Source organism: Ornithorhynchus anatinus, chromosome 19 (assembly GCF_004115215.2).
Source record: "Ornithorhynchus anatinus isolate Pmale09 chromosome 19, mOrnAna1.pri.v4, whole genome shotgun sequence".
NCBI classification, from domain to species: domain Eukaryota; kingdom Metazoa; phylum Chordata; class Mammalia; order Monotremata; family Ornithorhynchidae; genus Ornithorhynchus; species Ornithorhynchus anatinus.
Genome location: NC_041746.1, coordinates 20,318,789 through 20,336,744, shown reverse-complemented (window position 1 = coordinate 20,336,744; position 17,956 = coordinate 20,318,789). Strand labels below are relative to the sequence as shown.

The 17,956-nt window shown below is 43.0% G+C and overlaps 1 protein-coding gene across 1 annotated transcript; it reads left to right on the top strand.

Moving 5' to 3' along the window:
* The first annotated feature begins 16,068 nt into the window (after positions 1-16,068).
* On the top strand, positions 16,069-16,980 carry ORNANAV1R3052 (vomeronasal 1 receptor ornAnaV1R3052). The gene has a single exon (NM_001253444.2). It carries the CDS (start codon positions 16,069-16,071, stop codon positions 16,978-16,980), a length of 912 nt encoding a protein of 303 aa, NP_001240373.1.
* Positions 16,981-17,956: the final 976 nt, after the last annotated feature.

Sequence of the window (17,956 nt, the reverse complement as noted above, 5' to 3'; positions counted from 1 at the left end):
GCATAGAGAAGATAGTTGAAGCTGTGGGAGCGAAACAGTTCACCAAGGGAGTGAGTATAGATGGAGAACAGAAGAGGCCAAGAACTGACCCTTGAGGAACCCCTACAGTTAGTGGGTAGGAGGGGAGGAGGAACCCATGAAAGAGACTGAGAATGAACGGCCAGAAAGATAAGAGGACCAGGAGAGGACAGTCAGTGAAACCAAGATGAGATAAGGTGTGGAGGAGAAGGGGATGGTCTATAGTGTCAAAGGCAGCTGAGGGGTCGAGGAGGATTAGGATAGAGTAGGAATCATTGGATTTGGCAAGAAGGAGGTCATGGGTGACCTTTAAGAGAGCAGTCTTGGTAGAGTGGAGGGGATAGAAGCCAGATTGGAGTGGGTCCAGGAGAGAGTTGGAGTTGAGGAATTCAAGGCAGCGAGTGTAGATGACTCATTCTAGGACTTGGGAAAGGAAGGGTAGGACGGAGATAGGGTGATAATACAAATAGCTACTTTGTCCTCCCACCCTCACCCCTCATGACTCACGAGAAGCCCACTCAACTCTTCTCAGAGAAGAATGGGGTGGACACACTGATGGGCAGTGTCCTCCACCTAGCATTATATTCATTCATTCATTCAATAGTATTTATTATATTGCCAGAAGCCACCAGCACTCACAACAGGGTTTCTTCCCTGGGAAAAGAGAATGGAAAGAATGACCTACACATACACACTCACTTTATTTCCCCTTCCCGCTCACCCAGGCACATAGTCCAACCCACTAAGCACTGAAATATTCACATCACAGAAATTAGGTACATACCCTTATACTCAGATCCTTCCCTTATCTGTATTGTATCATCTGGGTCCATCCATAATACTGATGGTGGACCTCTAAGATTGAAAGAGGATTCTTGGAACCTGGAGTAGAGTTGGAGTTAAGGAATTCCAGGCAGCGAGTGTATACTACTCGTTCTAGGAGTTTGGAAAGGAAGGGTAGGAGGGAGATAGGGCGATAACTGGAAGGAGAAGTGGGGTTGAGAGAGGGTTTTTTAGGGTGGGGGAGGGGGGATACATGGGCATGTTTGAAGGCAGAGGGGAAAAAGCCATTTAAAAGTGAGTGGTTAAAGATAGAAGTTAAGGTGGGGAGGAGGGAAGGGGTGATGGTTTTCATAAGGTGAGCAGGAATGGGTTCCGAAGCACAGGTGGAGGGAGTGGCACTTGTGAGGAGGGAGGAGATTTCCTCTGAGGATACTGCAAGGAAGGATGGGAAAGTAGGGAGAGGGTTGGGGGGGGGAGGCAGAAGGGGGAGGGGTGACTTTGGGGAGCTCAGACCTGATTGTGTTAATTTTCATGATGAAATAGGTGGCCAGATCATTGTGGGTGAAGGATGGGGGATAGGAGGAACAGGGACCTGAAAGGCTGGGACAGTTGGTGGGGGTGACGGGCATGGGCGTCAATGAGGGAAGAAAAGTAATTTTGCCTGGCAGAGGAAAGGGCAGAATTAAGGCAGGAAAGGATAGATTTTAAATGGATAAGGTTGGCTTGGTGCTTGGACCGTCACCAGCAGCGCTCAGCAGCTCGAGCATAAGAGCGAAGGAGGCGGAGAGAGGCAGAGACCCAGGGCTGTGGTTAGTGGAGCGAGAGCGGCGGAGGGAGAGGGGGCGAGTGAGTTGAGATGAGTAGAGAGGGTGGAGATGAGAGCGGTAGCCTGATCGTTGAGAGTGGGAAGAGAGGATAGGAAGGCAAGGTGGGGAGAGATGCTTTGGAGAGACGATGGGATCAAGAAAGCGGAGGTCTCTGTGGGAGAGTAATACAGATTTTCAGGGGGAGAGAGTGTGAGAGAGGAGGCAGGTGAGAAGGTTATGGTCCGAGAGAGGGACCATAAGGCAAAGGCTGCCTAGCCCAAACGGGAAAGAGAGGGGTTTGGGGCCCACCTTGCAAGGCAAAGTGTGCAGGTCCAAACTGGACTGAAAAGGGTTTGGGACCAAACCTGCAAGGCAAAGGCTGCGGGGCCAAACTGGAACCAAAGGGGTTCGGGGCATTACCTGCAAGGCAAACTCTCGGGGAGCCAACCTGGTACCAAAAGGGTTCGGGGCATTAACTACAAGGCAAAGGCTGAGGGCCTAAAAGGGTTCGGGGTCAAAGCTGCAAGGAAAGGCTGTGGGGCCCGAACCTTAACAAAAGGAGATCTGGCCAAACCTACAAGACAAACTCTATGCGTCCAGAACTGGAACCAAAAGGCTGCAAGAAGTTAAGTGACTTGCCCACAGTCACACAACTGACAAGTGGAAGAGCCGAAATTTCCAAACCATGACCTCTGACTCCCAAGCCCGGGCTCTTTCCACTGAGCCACGCAGGGGTTCCTGCATTCCTCTACTATCTTTTCCAGAGCCTTTTAAAAGGCTCTTTTACAGGTCCAGTTTCCCAGGTGAGTGGGAATGTTTTAATATGTAGATGAAATTTTGATTACTGGGGAATCTGAGGAATTGTGCAGGCAGGGTTCTCTGATGCTTCTGCAGCATTTGTTTGTTATTGGCCTCAAGGTTAGCCATAAGAAGTTGCATTGGTATCAAAGGTAGGTAAAATATCTGGGATTCATTCTCTAGGCAGGGGAGAGAGCGATTGCCCCTAGTTGTGCCAACCTCATTCAGACCTTGCCCTGGCCCACCTTGAGCTTGGGGTTTCCTCGGAACAGCAGGATTTTGCCAGGCTTGGATCCCTGAATTCGGACTGATAACTCGTTCACTCTTTCAGCTCCTGAAGAAGGAGTCCCCTGACCCTACCGATTGGTCCCAGAGATGGAGTCTGCCTTTCGTAACCTTAAAGTCAGCTTAAGTTCAGCCCCTGCTCTAGGTGCATCAAGGTCACGAAACCCTCTCATGCGATTGCAAGATCAGAGTCGTTTCTTTGATAAATTCCGTAACAGAAGTAACTCATTGCGCATACTTGTCCATTGCATTTCATCATCTAGAAGAGTTTAGTGCATTTGACCAACTTGAGCCTTTCATTGCCTACTCTATCTTCTGCATCACTTTAGAACATGTTAACAATACCTCTCAAAAGCCAACCCCTAAGGTACTTGGGATAAATTAAGGGGATAGACAAGATTCATTCATTCAGTGCATTCTATCATATTTATTGAGCATTATTGTGTGCAGACCACTGTGATAAGTGCTTGGGAGAGTACAAAAATAGACACATTCCCTGACCATAATGAACTTATAGCCTAGAAGGTGGGGGAGACAGACAATCTAAATTTGTTATTGCAGATACATACTTAAGTGTTGTGGAGCTATGATGGGGGCAAGAACAAAGAGGGAGCAAGTCAGGTGATGCATAAGGGAGTGAGAGAAGATGATGGGGGACTTAATCTGGGAAGGCCTCTTGGAGGAGATGTGCCTTTTCAGATTTGAGGAGGGAGAGTGTTCCAGGCCAGAGGAAGGAGGGCTAAGCCTCGATGGTAAAGTAGGTTAGAATGAGGCCCCGTGAGAAGGTTAGCACTAGAGGAGCAAAGCATGCGGGCTGAGTTGTAGAAGGAGAATAGTGAGGTGAGGTAGGAAGGGGCAAGGTTGTGAAGTGCTTTAAAGCCAGTGGTGAGGCGTTTTTGTTTGATGCTGAGGTGGATGGGCAACTACTGGAGTTTTCTGAGACATGGGGTGATGTTCTGAAAGTTTGTGTAGAAAAATGAACCGGACAGCTGAGTGAAGTATGGACTGGAGTAGGGAGAGATAGTAGAATGAGATGTCAGCAAGGAGTCTGATGCAGTAATCCAGGTGGGATAGGATGAGTGATTGTATTAATAATAATAATAATCCAGGTGGGATAGGATGAGTGATTGTATTAATAATAATTAATAATAAATATGGTATTTGTTAAGTGCTTAGTATGTGCCAAGCACTGTTGTATTAACATGGTAGCGGTTTGGATGGCGAGGAAAGGTGGATATTATCGATGTCATGAAGGTGGGACCAACAGGATTGAATGATGGATTGAATATGTGGGTTGAATGAGTGAGAAGTTAAGGATAATGCCAGAGTTAAGGGCTTGTGAGACAGGAAGGGTAATGGTGCCATCCACAGTGATGAAAAAGTCAAGGGAGGACAGGGTTTGGGTGGGAAGGTGGCTTCATGGAGGTTGCATCAAGCAGAAACTCTTTATCATCAGTGTGAAAGTGCTCAATCAGTTCTCCTCCTATCTGACCTCATTGATGTCCTACAAAACCCCACAGGCATAGTTTGCTCCACTAACACCAACCTGCTCTCTGTAATAATAATGTTGGTATTTGTTAAGCGCTTACTATGTGCCGAGCACTGTTCTAAGCGCTGGGGTAGACACAGGGGAATCAGGTTGTCCCACGTGGGGCTCACAGTCTTAATCCCCATTTTACAGATGAGGTAACTGAGGCACCGAGAAGTTAAGTGACTTGCCCAAAGTCACACAGCTGACAAATGGCCGAGCCGGGATTCGAACCCATGACCTCTGACTCCAAAGCCCATGCTCTTTCCACTGAGCCATGCTGCTTCTCTGTACCTCTACCTCATCTATTCTCATCTATTCCATCACCTTGCCCATGTCCTCTCTAAGGCCTACAACTTCCTCCCACTTCATATCCAACAGTCCATCGTTCTTCCCACCTTCAAATCCCTCCTACAGTCACATCTCCTTCAAGAGGCCTTTCCTGACTAAGTTCTTGTTTCTCCTACCTACCCTTCTCTCTACACCCACTATGCCCTTGGCTGTGTTCTCCTTAAGTAGTTTGATAGTTACCCTAGCCATACAGCACTTTTGTATATATCTTTACACCCTGCCATTTCCCCTAATTCCTCATGGGCAGGAATCTTGTCTACCAACTCTGTGCTCTGCATCCATTAAGAACAGTGATCTGTGTGCATTAAGGACTCAATAAATACCATTGATTGATTGACTGATTGACCGAAAGGATTAGGTGTCTCATTATCTGGCTTTTTTTTGGAAATGGAACTAAGGGATTGAAGGAAAGTAGGAAAATCTCTATTAGAGAACTGCATTTCCTAGAAAGCAAAATTATCCCCCAATCCCCTGGATTTAGGATATTCAAAATGTCAGGTGGTGAGGACTGGCCCATTTTCCTTTTTGATGGAGAAATGGATATGGAATGTACATACTCTTGGGGCACTTCCATGTTTACCCCCACCCTCAGCCTTCACACATTTATGATCATATATAATTTATTTATTTAATATTCATGTCTGTCTCCTTCATCTAACCTGTAAACTCATGGTGGGGTAGGGATATCTACCATCTCTGTTATATTGTACTCTCCAGAGCACTTACTTCAGTGCTCTGCGCACAGTAGGCACTCAATAATAATAATTATTTTATGGTATCAGTTCAGCATTTGCTATGTGCAAGCACTGTTCTGTAGATACTGAACACGTAGATACAGATAATCGGTTATCCCACGTGGGGCTCACAGTCTTAATCCCTATTTGCAGATGAGGTAACTGAGGCACAGAGAATAGTAATAATGTGGGTATTTAAGTGCTTACTATGTGCAAGCACTGGTCTAAGCGCTGGGGTATAAAAGGTGATCAGGTTGTCCCACGTGGGGCTCATAGTCTTAATCCCCATTTTACAGATGAGATAACTGAGGCACAGGGAAGTGACATGATTTGCACAAGGTCACCCAGCAAACAAGTGGCAGAACTGCAGTTTAGAACCCACATCCTCTGACTCCCAACCCCATGCTCTTGCCACTAGTCATGCAGTTTCCCTTGATTGATTGCTTGACTGATGTGCAGCCTCCAGGACCATGAATTTATATCAGGACTCTGCTCTGATAACTAGGGTAGATCAACTATCGGTGCAAGTATTTCATTTCCACACTGTGAGTCTTTGGTTACTGACAAAACAGAGAGACAATTAATTGTAAAGGCTTACAAACCACAACATTGCAACTTGTGATTTTCTTGGAAGGTTTATTATAGGGCTCTTCCACGGAACAACACCTGGCAGGACCTATTATTTTCTATTGTTCCACTACAAACTAATCTAAGTGGATCTGGTCTGTGTTGAGGACAGAGGCAGTCTGACCCTTAGATACCAGAGTAGCAGGCATTGGTGAATGGATAGAGCACGGGCTGGGGTGTCAGAAGGTCATGGGTTCTAATTATGACAACTCATTGTCTGCTGTAATGGCCTTTGGGAAAGTCCATTCACTTCTCTTGCCTCAGTTACCTCATCTGTAAAATGGGGATTAAGACTGTGAGCCCACCTGGGACAACTTGATTACCTTGCATCTACCCCAGTGCTTAGAACAGTGGCACATAGTAAGCACTTAACAAGTACTATAATTACTATTATTATACCTCCAATTATTCACTTGAGGTTGCAACTCTAATGAACCCCACTGTGTTAATCTTTATAAGGTCCAAACTCTTCAGTTCTGAAGATATCAAAAAGATTTTTGAATGACTTGGTTTCTCCATTTCTTCCTGTCTCTGTCTGGATTGGGCTCTTGGGGAACTCAGTAATGTTTATCTGAATGTCACTGTCTTCACTTCCCAGTCCCACCAGAAGTCCATAGATGTGATTGTAACTACCACGGCCAGCACATTGATGCTTCTCTTTCAGGTGTCTTTGGTGGTGATTGTGGCCTTTAGGTGGGAGAATACTTCGGATGTGGCTAGATGTGCAGAATATCTTATTATCACAAGAATTGTCAGTGACTTTTCCATCTGTTCTACTTATCTCCTGAGTTTGCTCCTGGCTGTTACCATCGAGTCCCAGCAATTCCCATTTGGCCTGTCGCAAACCAGGGTCTCCCAAGTCCAATTGCCTGCCTTCCCATTCTTCACAGACATAAACAAACATCACAAAACTAAGCCATCAAGGAATGTCACCAATGTAGTGTCAGTAGCAATTCTTATCCAGTTCACTTCTGGTAACTGGTTTAAACACTGTCGCAATTATAAAATGCCAAAACATTCCAAGATGCCTTCTTTGTGTTCATCATGATTCTGATCCAGTGGCTACCAGTGATTGTCCTACAACCACACTGCAAGCAAGACCACTATGTTCATACGCCAGGCTAAGCCACAAATCCTTCCCAGAGATTCAACTGCTTTGGTTTCCCTTTTGTATAGTAATAGTGTTTAAGTGCTCACTATGTGCAGAGCACTGTTCTAAGCAAAGGGAAAAAATGTATATGTGAGAATTAACAAGGATCCCTGGTCCTCCAGGAACTAACAGTCCAGTTTTATTATAATTACATCAAATGCGGTACTACTGTGTTTATGACTTATGATATAAAGGATGACTTGAAGTTGTTTGGCCTTGTGTTTTGACTTCCTTGGCACCTTGGTTCTCCTCAACTGAAAGCCTTGCTCCACAGACTCTAGGGCTCTCTTGACCCCTATGCCAGCACCAGAAGCTCTTCAAAACTGTGAAAGCATGAGATCTTCTTTCCTTGTAGAACACTGCAAAGGTCACCTCTGTAGTTGAAAGCTGTGACTTCTGTAACTCTTGGTCTGAGTTACATGGAGCCTCAAATTCTGCTGCTCCTTTTATGTTTGTAGTCTTCTTTGTCATTTGTATTTCTGTTCATCGCTCCTTATGCGTCTTCCTCCAGCTCCACTCTCCTCTCCTCTTCCTCTTTTTTCTTCCTTATTTGTAGTTTGTGAGCCCCTCAAGGGCCAGGGATCCTGTCTATAGGTCATCTATGTATTTTTTCCCAGAGTTTAGTACAGTACTTTGCACATAATATGTGTTCATTAATTACTACTACTACTACTACTACTACTACTACTTCTTTCTCTGTGTAAATGGAAAGGGAGGAGAGATATAGTCAATGCAAAAAGCAAGACCCAGAGACAGGCTACCTGGATCCTAGTACTGGCTTGGCTCCTGTCTCTGACCAGCTGTATCATATTTTGACCAGCTCACTTAACACCTCTTGTTTAATCTTCCTCATATGGCACAAGTGATAGTGATCCCTGTTGATCTATACCTACCTGCAAGTAAGGACCAAATGAGATGCCTGGTGGGAAAATTATTTAGCTAATGAGAGAGCTGAATAAAGTCCAAGTTACCATAATTATCCCAATGAAAATAAAGACCGAAATGGGATACATTTCAGCCTCCCAGATCATTTTAAATAATCAATCTGAATGTCAAATTTCTTGTGGGTTCCATCAGGATTTCTCTGTGCCACTTCTCAGTCTATAACCAAATAATACTCCCTTCTTCCACCCATCTCACTTAGCTCAGGCAACCCAGCTTCGCTGTTGAAAGTACACATTTTCATCATCTCATTTCTATATCTCTGGACACAAAGCACCTAGAAAAACAAACAGGGAATAGGTTGAAGAGGCAGAGGTAACTCCATTCACTTTAGACTGGTTTCTGGATTTTACTTAGAAACATCGCCCAGTATCTCTTAGCTCCAGAGATCATTACTTAATAATAATAATAATAATTGTGGTACTTGTTAAGAGCTTACTATGTGCCAAGCAGTGTTCTAAATGCTGGGGTAGATTCATTCAATCATATTTATTGAGCGCTTACTGCGTCCAGAGCATTGTACTAAGCGCTTAAAATGTACAATTCGGCAACAGATAGAGACAATCCCTGCCCAACAACAGGCTCACAGTCTAAAACGGTGCTTAGAGAAGCAGCGTGGCTAGTGGAAAGAGCACAGGCTTGGGAGTCAGAGGATGTGAGTTCTAATCCTGCCTCCACCACTTGCTTGCTGTGTAACCTTGGGCAAGTCACTTAGCTTGTTTGTGCCTCAGTGACCTCATCTGTAAAATGGGAAAAAGTGAGAGCCCTACGTGGGACAACCTGATTACCCTGTATCAACCCCAGTGCTTAGAAAAGTGCTTAGCAAATAGTAAACACTTAACAAATACCATAATTATCATTATTGTTATTATTATTATTATTATCAAAAGGGTGAGACAGCAAAACAAAACAGGTAGACAGACAACAAAACAAGTAAACAGGCAATACAAGTTAGCTTAGACACAGTCCCTTGTCCCCACATAGCACTCGTACTCTTAATCCCTATTTTACAGATAAGGTAACTGAGGCTCTGAGAAGTGACTTGCCCAAGGCCACACAGCAGATATGTGGCAGAGCCAGGATTAGAACCCATGACCTTCTGACTCTCAAGCCCATGCTCTATCCGCTAAGCCATGCTGCTTCTCTACTTGTTTCCAAGGAAGGAGTTTTGTGAAGTCCTTGGAAGTTTATCAGTTGAGTTAGCTAAGCAAAAATATGCTGGCTAAAGAGGAGGGAAGTATTCCCATTTCTGAGTAGACTGCAAGCTCTACACAGTAAGCTGCTTTAGGGAAGGGAAAGGGTCTACCAACACTGTTGCACTGTGCTCTCTCAACTGCTATGTTCAGTGATCTGCACACAGTAAGCACTCAAAAAATTCCATCGACTGATTGAGTAAAGCAAGCATAACAGAAAATCCAAGGATATCATCATTACCAAATCTTTGGTCTGAAGTTTTACTAAGAGGATTCTGGGATCCTGACCCATGGTCATTCTGTTCTGGAACTGAATTCAATTTCCAAACAGGATCCAGGCCAACAACCTCCTTAAAACCTGTTGTAAACTAGATTTCTTCACGTAAATAAAATTCAGCTGTCAGATGAATTCAACTCTCTCATTCAATCCACATATTCAGTCCATCACTAAATCCCGTCATTCCCACATTCACAACATTGCTAAAATGCAGCCTTTCCTCTCCTTCCAAACTGCTACGGTATTAATACAATCACTCATCCTTCCTGACCTCCCATCTCCTGGCTCTCCCTACTCCAGTGCCCTTCACTCTGCCGCCCAGATCATTTTTCTAGAAAAACGTTCAGGACATGCCACCCCACCCCTCAAAAAACTCCAGTATTTGCCCGTCCACCTCTGCAGCAAACAAAACTCCTCACCATTTGCTTTAAAGCACTCCACTACCTTCAAGCCTCCTACCTCTCCTCACTACTACAACACAGCCCACATGCTTCACTCCTCTAGTGCTAACCTTCTCACTTTGCCTTGTTCTCACCTATCTCACTGTGGACCCCTAGCCTGCATCCAGCCTTTGACCTGTAACGTCCTCCTCCTCCAATCCAACAGACAGTTACTTTTCCTGCCTTCAAAGCCTAGTTGAAGACATGTCTCCTCCAAGAGGCCTTCCCTGACTAAGCCTTCCCCTACCCATTCCTCTTCTCCCACTCCCTTCTGTGTTGCCCTGACTCACTGACTTTGTTCTTGCCTCTTCCTAGCCCCATAGCACTTAAGTACATATCTGTAAATTATTTAGATTGATGTCTGTCTTCACCCTTCTAGTCTGTAAGCTCATTGTGGGCAGGGAATGTGTCTGTTTACTGTTGAATTGTACTCTCCCAAGCACGTAATACAGTGCTCTGTAAACAGTAAGTGCTCAATAAATATGGTTGCATGAATTGAATGAGTGAATGAATGAATGAAGATGAAAACCAGCTCAGCTGTACCATTGTTTGGTGTTCCCTGACCTAGAAGGTATTAATGAAACTTTAGACAAATATCCATTCTGGATAGGTTAATGACAGGCCTTCCATGAGTCAGGAGGCTGGTAGAATGACTTGTCATTATTACTTCTACAACTGGGATTCTTTGAGCAGTGTGAATCTCTAATCATCTCAAAATGTTTTATTCCCAAAATGATAGTTTCCATTTATTATGGCATTAATTGTCAATTATTTAATTCAGCCATTAGTGTGAATTGCAGGAGGATTGCCAACAGGGAGAACTTTGTTTCTTCTTTGAGAGGTCTCAAGCTCCTAGTCCAGTCAGTGTCTCAGTAACAGCACAGTTCACAGTGTAATCACATCCCTAGGGAGAGATGAGCTCACAAAATCTGTCTCTATAACTGCTGCTCTGGCTGGATTCCTCCAAACACAGAAGAGACCAGGCCTTCTCTACACAGCGTATTGGGATAACAAACGAATCAGGGTGAGTGTGACCTTAGATGAGTGTGACCTTATCATGGGAAGGGAAAGGTTGGAACCCATGAAGAGTCTGAGCTCAGTGACTTAGGTTTCAATTTCATGTAAGCACATGCATACTTTCCCCTTTTTGCCACACAGAATTAATGGCCCAGCATTTGGTTCAGCCCAGGCAGGGTTTACAAGAGGAAAATACCATAATGAAGGGATGTGTGCATGTTTGTGTGCATGTATGTGTGTGTATTGGGAGGCACAGCAGCCATGTCCTTCCCTCTCCCCTGATTCCTTCTATGTAAAAAATATTTCCTCCCTCAGCAATCCTTCACTGCACAGAAGCAGAGTAATAAAAGCCTTCAGACAGATATCCTGGTTGGTTTAAGGATTCACTGACTGGAGGAGGGACTGACCTGAATGATCTTAGAAGTCAATTCTAGTTGTAATATCTTTTGAAAATCACAATGCCCCTTATGAACTTTTTTTAATGGTATTTTTTAAATACTTACCAGGTGCCAGATACTATTGTAACTGGTGGGTTAGATACAAGATAATCAGGTGGGACCTAATCCCTGTCCAACATGGAGATTGCAATCTTAATCCCCATTTTACAGATGAGGTAACTGAGGCACAGAGAAGTGAAGTGACCTGCACAAGATCACACTGCATACAAGTTGGAAATGGAAATAGAACTCAGGGTCTGACTCCCAGGCCCGTGGATATTGGGATACTGGATACTGACCCAGGGAAGACTGAGCCCCAAGTGGAACAACATGATTACCTTGCATCTAACCTAGTGCTTAGAGCAGTGCTTGGCACATAGTAAGCACTTAACAAATACCAACATTATTATTATCATTATTATCATTATTATTATTATTATTATTATTGAGAAGCAACGTGGCTCAGTCAGATGTCATGGGTTCATATCCCAGCTCTGCCACTTGTCAGCTGTGTGACCAGGGGCAAGTCACTTAACTTCTCTGTGCCTCAGTTCCCTCATCTGTAAAATGAGGATTAAGACTGTGAGCCTCACCTGGGACAACCTGATTACCCTGTATCTACCCCAGCACTTAAAACAGTGCTCTGCATGTAATAAGCACTTAACAAATACCAACATTATTATTATTATCATTATTATTATCAAAGCAGCTCCTCTGATGAAGCATCATAATTCAGATTTCCAGATTAAACTAGGCATTTTATACATCCTTGATGAGCTCCAACAGGGAAACTCCTAGCAGTGCAGCAGCAAGGTAAGTGGCACAGCTATCTCAGACTCAGGACTCCATCCCTGTAACTGCTGTGCTGGCCGTGCCCCTCCAGACCAAGACAAGATCAGTCCTTCACTGCATAAGACTGGAGAAGCATAGAACAACTAAAGTGACTGATCGGCTTTGATGAAAGTTGGGGAGTGGGAAGAATTGGAGACAGGTTTGAGTTGGGGTCAGAATCTCTGGATGCTGAGGCTATGATGATACAATGGGAAAGATCCCTGAATAGTCTCTGGATTCAGCTGAGTTCTCAGCATCTCTTCCATATCTGCTGTTTGCCTTGGGGGCTGCAGCAGGTTCTCAAAGAGCCTTCCTAAGAGGAGATATTTCAAAAATGGAATCTTTTTACACAGGGCCTTTCAACTGGCACCTGTTGTCCAGTTCCTCAATTAATGTTCCTGATAGCCAACATCTTGCACTCTACTCCATCCTCCCTGACTGCTGTTGGGGATTTGAGTTAAGGATCATTAAAGAGTAGGTAGAAGGGAATGGGAAAATGAAGAGTGGCTGAGTGGGAACGTGTCTACCAACTCCAATGTATTGAACTCTCTCAAACACTTAATGCAGTGTTCTGCATACAGTAAGTGCACAATAAATACTATTGATGATGAATCAATTTTAATATTCTACAGAACAGGGCTATAACTTCTTCAGAGGAGGAAATAACGACCATCTCCCTCTCAAATGCTACAAGTGTCCCCCAGCCCTGCCGCTGTACCATTAGTAAGCTCATTATAGCAAGGAATGTGTCTGCTAATTCAGCTGTATTGTACTCTCCCAAATCTTCAGTACAGTGCTCTGCACATAGTAAGACCTCAAGAAATACCATTGATTAATTTATCTAAATCTAATCTTCCCTTTTCCTCTATGAGGTGCTGTGCTGTAACCCCTGAACCAGGTTGCTTCTCAAGAGGCATTGTGCTTTTCAAAGGATTTAGCTCTGCCCTAATAACTTCGATCTGTGAATATCCCCTGCCCCAAATCAATCACCTACAAACTGATTAGGGTCATGTCCCTGTCTCTTAGTATGCACTTCTCACTTTCTTATATTACCATTATCTCTTTCCCCAGAGGAATAATTTAGTTCCATGCAGTAGTTTTATGAAATGGTGAAATTATACCCCCCAGATTTGATAGCATTCAATCACCCTTACTCTCAATTCTAGTTTTTCTATTCTGGATTACTGAATTTTATTTTTTCTTCTTCTTTGCTGCATTTCATCCCTGCCGTCTTCTTTCTCTCTTTTTCTTTCTCCTTCTCTGCCACCAGTGTGTCTCCTCTATTTTATCCTCTTTTGTTTCCAGACCTCATAGACTATTACTGCCAATGAAAATCATTTACCTTTGTATTGAAATTATCACACATATTTTCCCCCTTTTACAGGCAATGAATTTTATATTTCCATTTATGGTCTGGGAAGTTATTTTTTTCTATGAACTAGGCATTACAAGTCATTTGTTTTATTCTTATCACCTGGTAGTAGTTGTGTTTCTATTTCTCCTGTAGAGCTATCTCTTTTCTGTTTTATCCTCATGTGAAGCAACACTCTTCCAGAGCTAAATTTATCATTGAAGAGGTAGCTATGAGGGCTACGAAATGCCAAATCCAGAAGTTCTAGAATCTAATCCCAGAAAGCCCCAGAGCAAATTGTACACTTCTACCTGCCCTTCACTCCCACCCTTGAGCCCCAGAAGGCAAGGAGTCGATTAAGAGTCAATAAATGTGTGTGAAGCAGCCAGGTTGGGGAAGTGAGGATTCATTATTTATGACACAAGGAGGTAGAAACTGTTCAGTGAGTAGTGAGGCCTCTGGAAGCTGAATGGCTAGCTCTTAGGTACAATGGGAGTGCTGCATGAAGGACAAAGGATTGTTTTCTGCCATCCGGTGAAAACACTCATGCTTTAATTTAATGTTTTGTTTTGTTTACTTCAAACCAACTATAAGTGATGTGCATTTTTTCTCCACAGTCAATTAATAGACTATTTTATAAGTCTGTTCCCTTGTTCTATAATTCCTTACATTTATCATTTGTTACACTATACTTTTTGGTTTTTCCCCAAATTCTTTTTAGCATGCATTACTGCCAAGTTATTTTACTTGAATTCAAATGTATAGCTTTTATATAAGTTCAAATCCCTTCTTATTCATCTTCAACATTTACACTAACTTTGTAAATTACACACTTATTTAATTGTCCCAGTGTTAAATCCCCAAAATGTCATACTAATCCCTTTGCAAACAATAAACTGTGCAGTTTTACTCTTACATGTATTCTGTCCTGGCATATTGACAGTACTCTTTACAGCAGTATTTTCAATGTTTGAAGCAAAAATAATCTTAGAACAGTCACACAGCTTTAGTGTAATTTTGAGCTGTATATGAATCTCTTATGACTAATTCTTTGTTGTGAACAAATTTCTCTATTGGCTTTCATTTAGTATTTGCTTTACTCTCCAATATGGTTAATAATAATTACGTAATATCTTTTGCTCTCTCTCTACACCATTTTCTCTACATCTGTAATTTATCCTCTAATTACCAATAATTGATAACATGTCCCCTCAGCCATTTATTAATGCACACCTTTCATGAACTGACTGCTATTCGTGTCCTGGACATCACCCTGTGGCAATGAATTCCCTGTATACTCAGTGATGCCAAAAGATACGCTTTCTGTACACATTTTGGTTGACTATGTTTAAGGAATTAGGAAATGTTCTTTTGAAAACCCATTCCTGTTTGGGTTGGCATACTGAATTCTCAGTAGAAATTTCAAGAGCACATTCAAATGTCATCTAAAAGGGTGAATACTACAGCTCAAGTTTTCCTAGACGTGAGGTTTTACAAGAATGTTTTTCTTGAGTTGATGATGACAGTGACTGTAACATTTATTGAGTCCCTATTCTGTGTGAAGTGCCAGGGTAGGTACAAGGTTATGAAATTGGAAAGAGTCCCTGTCCTGCACAGGACAGGCAGTGTACTTTATATACGTTTTACAGAGTTAAAGGAGAGCTAGTTGGATTTTCCAAATAGAATTTTAGACTACCATCTTCAGGCTTCAGTGGGAGCTACCTTGCAGAGCTTTGCAGAATAAAGAGCAGAAGGGGCTTCCAAATCTAAGAAACAGTGACCAGAAATAAACCTACTGTTCCTGAAGCCAGCATTCCATACCATTAGATGGTGGCAAAATTGTCACCTTTTAAAATTATCCCATCTCCTTCTTAGTATAGTTAGCATTTAGTTGAGGTTCATGACTTGGAGATCAAATTACTGAGATCACTCAAAGTCAACCATCATGTAGGTAACAATTGGGATTATCTTTACCTAGATGTATTATTATTTGCTATTTGTTCACACTGAAGCTTATCTACTCTTTTAAGCCTAGCCATGTCATTGGGGTTCTGTTATAGAAGCACATAGAAAAGTCATTTTGCCACCTGGAAGTGTCAACTGCAGAATTCAAAATTTCACTGCAGATTTTAAGGACATTTAGGAGTATTTTAAACAATATTTCTCAAAGTCCTTATAGTACAAGGTAATACAAAGTAGATTACAATATTACAGAGTAGATTACAATGGAAAACATTTTGCCCACCCCCGGGAAGATGGAGGGCAGGATTGTGGCACAAGCATGTGCACACTAAAAGTACAATCAATCAGCAGAAGTCATTCTACAGAAAGGCTTACCTGTGCAGGGAGACTAAAAATTTGGTCCTCATTCTAAACCTGGATTATCTGACCACTTCCATTGATATTTCAAATTCTATAATTTGAGGATTTACCATGGATGTGTTATTCTTGTTCCTCTTTTAGGTGTTCTTTGCTTTGTAATTCTGAAGAAATCAAGAAAATGCTTTTGAGTGACCTGGTCTTCACAGTGCTCTTCCTTGCTCAGACTGGGATTGGTCTATTGGGGAACTCAGTACTGCTCATGCTGTATCTTGGTCTCTTCATCTCTCAGCCCCAATCCAAGAAGACCACAGATTTGATCTTTGGCCACCTGACTGTGGTCAACACACTGACACTTCTCACTCAGGCTGTCCCTGGGATGGTTATGGCCTTCAGGTGGGAGAGTACCCTGGATGTTGTTGGGTGCCAGATAGTCCTTTACATTAGGAGAGTAGCCAGAGGCCTTTCCATCTGTACCACCTCCCTCCTGAGCGTGTTCCAGGCCATCACCATCAGCCCCAGCAACTCCAGATGGGACCAGTTCAAACACCGAGCCTCTAAATATATTCCCTTTGCCTTTGTTCTATTCTGGAGCCTCAACCTATTGGTAGAAATGAATATAATCAAATCCATTGCCATTATCAAAAATGTCACTGACTCACTCAAAGATCACAGTAGGAAAACTTGTATCAGTATGCATTATTTAAAGAAGTTAAATAATATCTCATTCCTAACTGCCAAGACTCTCCGAGATGTTTTCTTTGTCCTTCTTATGAGCTGCTCCAGTGGCTATATGGTGATCATACTAGATAAACACAGCAAGCAAGTGCAGCACATTCACAGCACCAGTCTCTCTCCCTCCCCGGCATCCAGAGCCACCCAGACCATCCTACTTCTGGTCTCCTGCTTTGTTTCCTTTTATTTCATCAATAGCGGCATTACACTTGCTTTGGCATTTATCAAGGATAATGATTTGAGTTATTTTGATCCTACATTATTTCTGGGGTCATGTTATGCCTTCCTCTGCCCCTTGGTGCTGATCATCAGTGATCCCCGTATCTCCAAACTCTCCAAACGCCAATGTGTCCTCTAAGACCGTAAGATGCCCATCTCCTAATATGAATCCAAGAAATGAAGAAAAGGCCATGTGCCTTCAGACCTCAGACCTTTTGTGAAGATCCTGGGCAGAAGGAAGAAACAGGTTCTGAGAGTCAGTCATCCCAATGTGTGTGACCTACCCTGCCCCATAAAGTGAGAAGAGCCGGGATCTCCAGCAAGTAAAATAAAATAAATGGAGTGTGGAGTCTCTCTGTCTCTCTTTTCCCAGATTGAATTTTATCTTAACTATGTTTCCAGAGACCTTTTTATTACTGGTAAATAAAGGCAATGTACTCCAGAAAGATGGCTATGTGGTGCTTTATCAGTCATACCAAAGCTCAGGAGCAGAGTCAGTTCTCATTTAAGAAGGGAAGACTTGCACATACCATTCTGTTCCCTGTAATGTTCTGCCCTACTCTCTTCCATTGCTTTATTTCATCTATTCTCTCTGCAAAAGCTCTTTCTAGGTGATACAAGAAATTGTCATGACCATCACCATCATAATATCCAAAATTAAATGAGTTTCTTCCTCCACTTCCTTTTCCTTCTCTTCTTTTTTTATCCTTTGCCTCCTTCTTGTTTTTTTTCTCCTCGTTTTCTCTTCCTGCTCCCCATCATCATGTAGTCCTCCTCCTTCTCATCTCCTTTTCTCCTTCTCATCTTCCTCTTCCTTCTCTTCTCCTCCCCTTTCATCTTCTCCTTCCCCTTCTTCTCCTCCTGTTACTCCTTCTAATCCTGCTTCTATGTTCCTCCTCCCTTGGCTTCTCCGCTTCATCCAATTCTGTCTCTTCCTCTTCCTTCCCTTTCTTCTCTTTTTTCTTTTTCTACTCTTCCACCTCTTCCACCTCCACCTCTTCCTCATCCTCTTCTTCCTTGTCCTACCCCTTTTAAATTCTAACTTTTCAACAGAAGAGTATCCATGAGAGGATATTTCTGGTGACCTTCAATGAAACTGGTCTCATGGGAAGAGG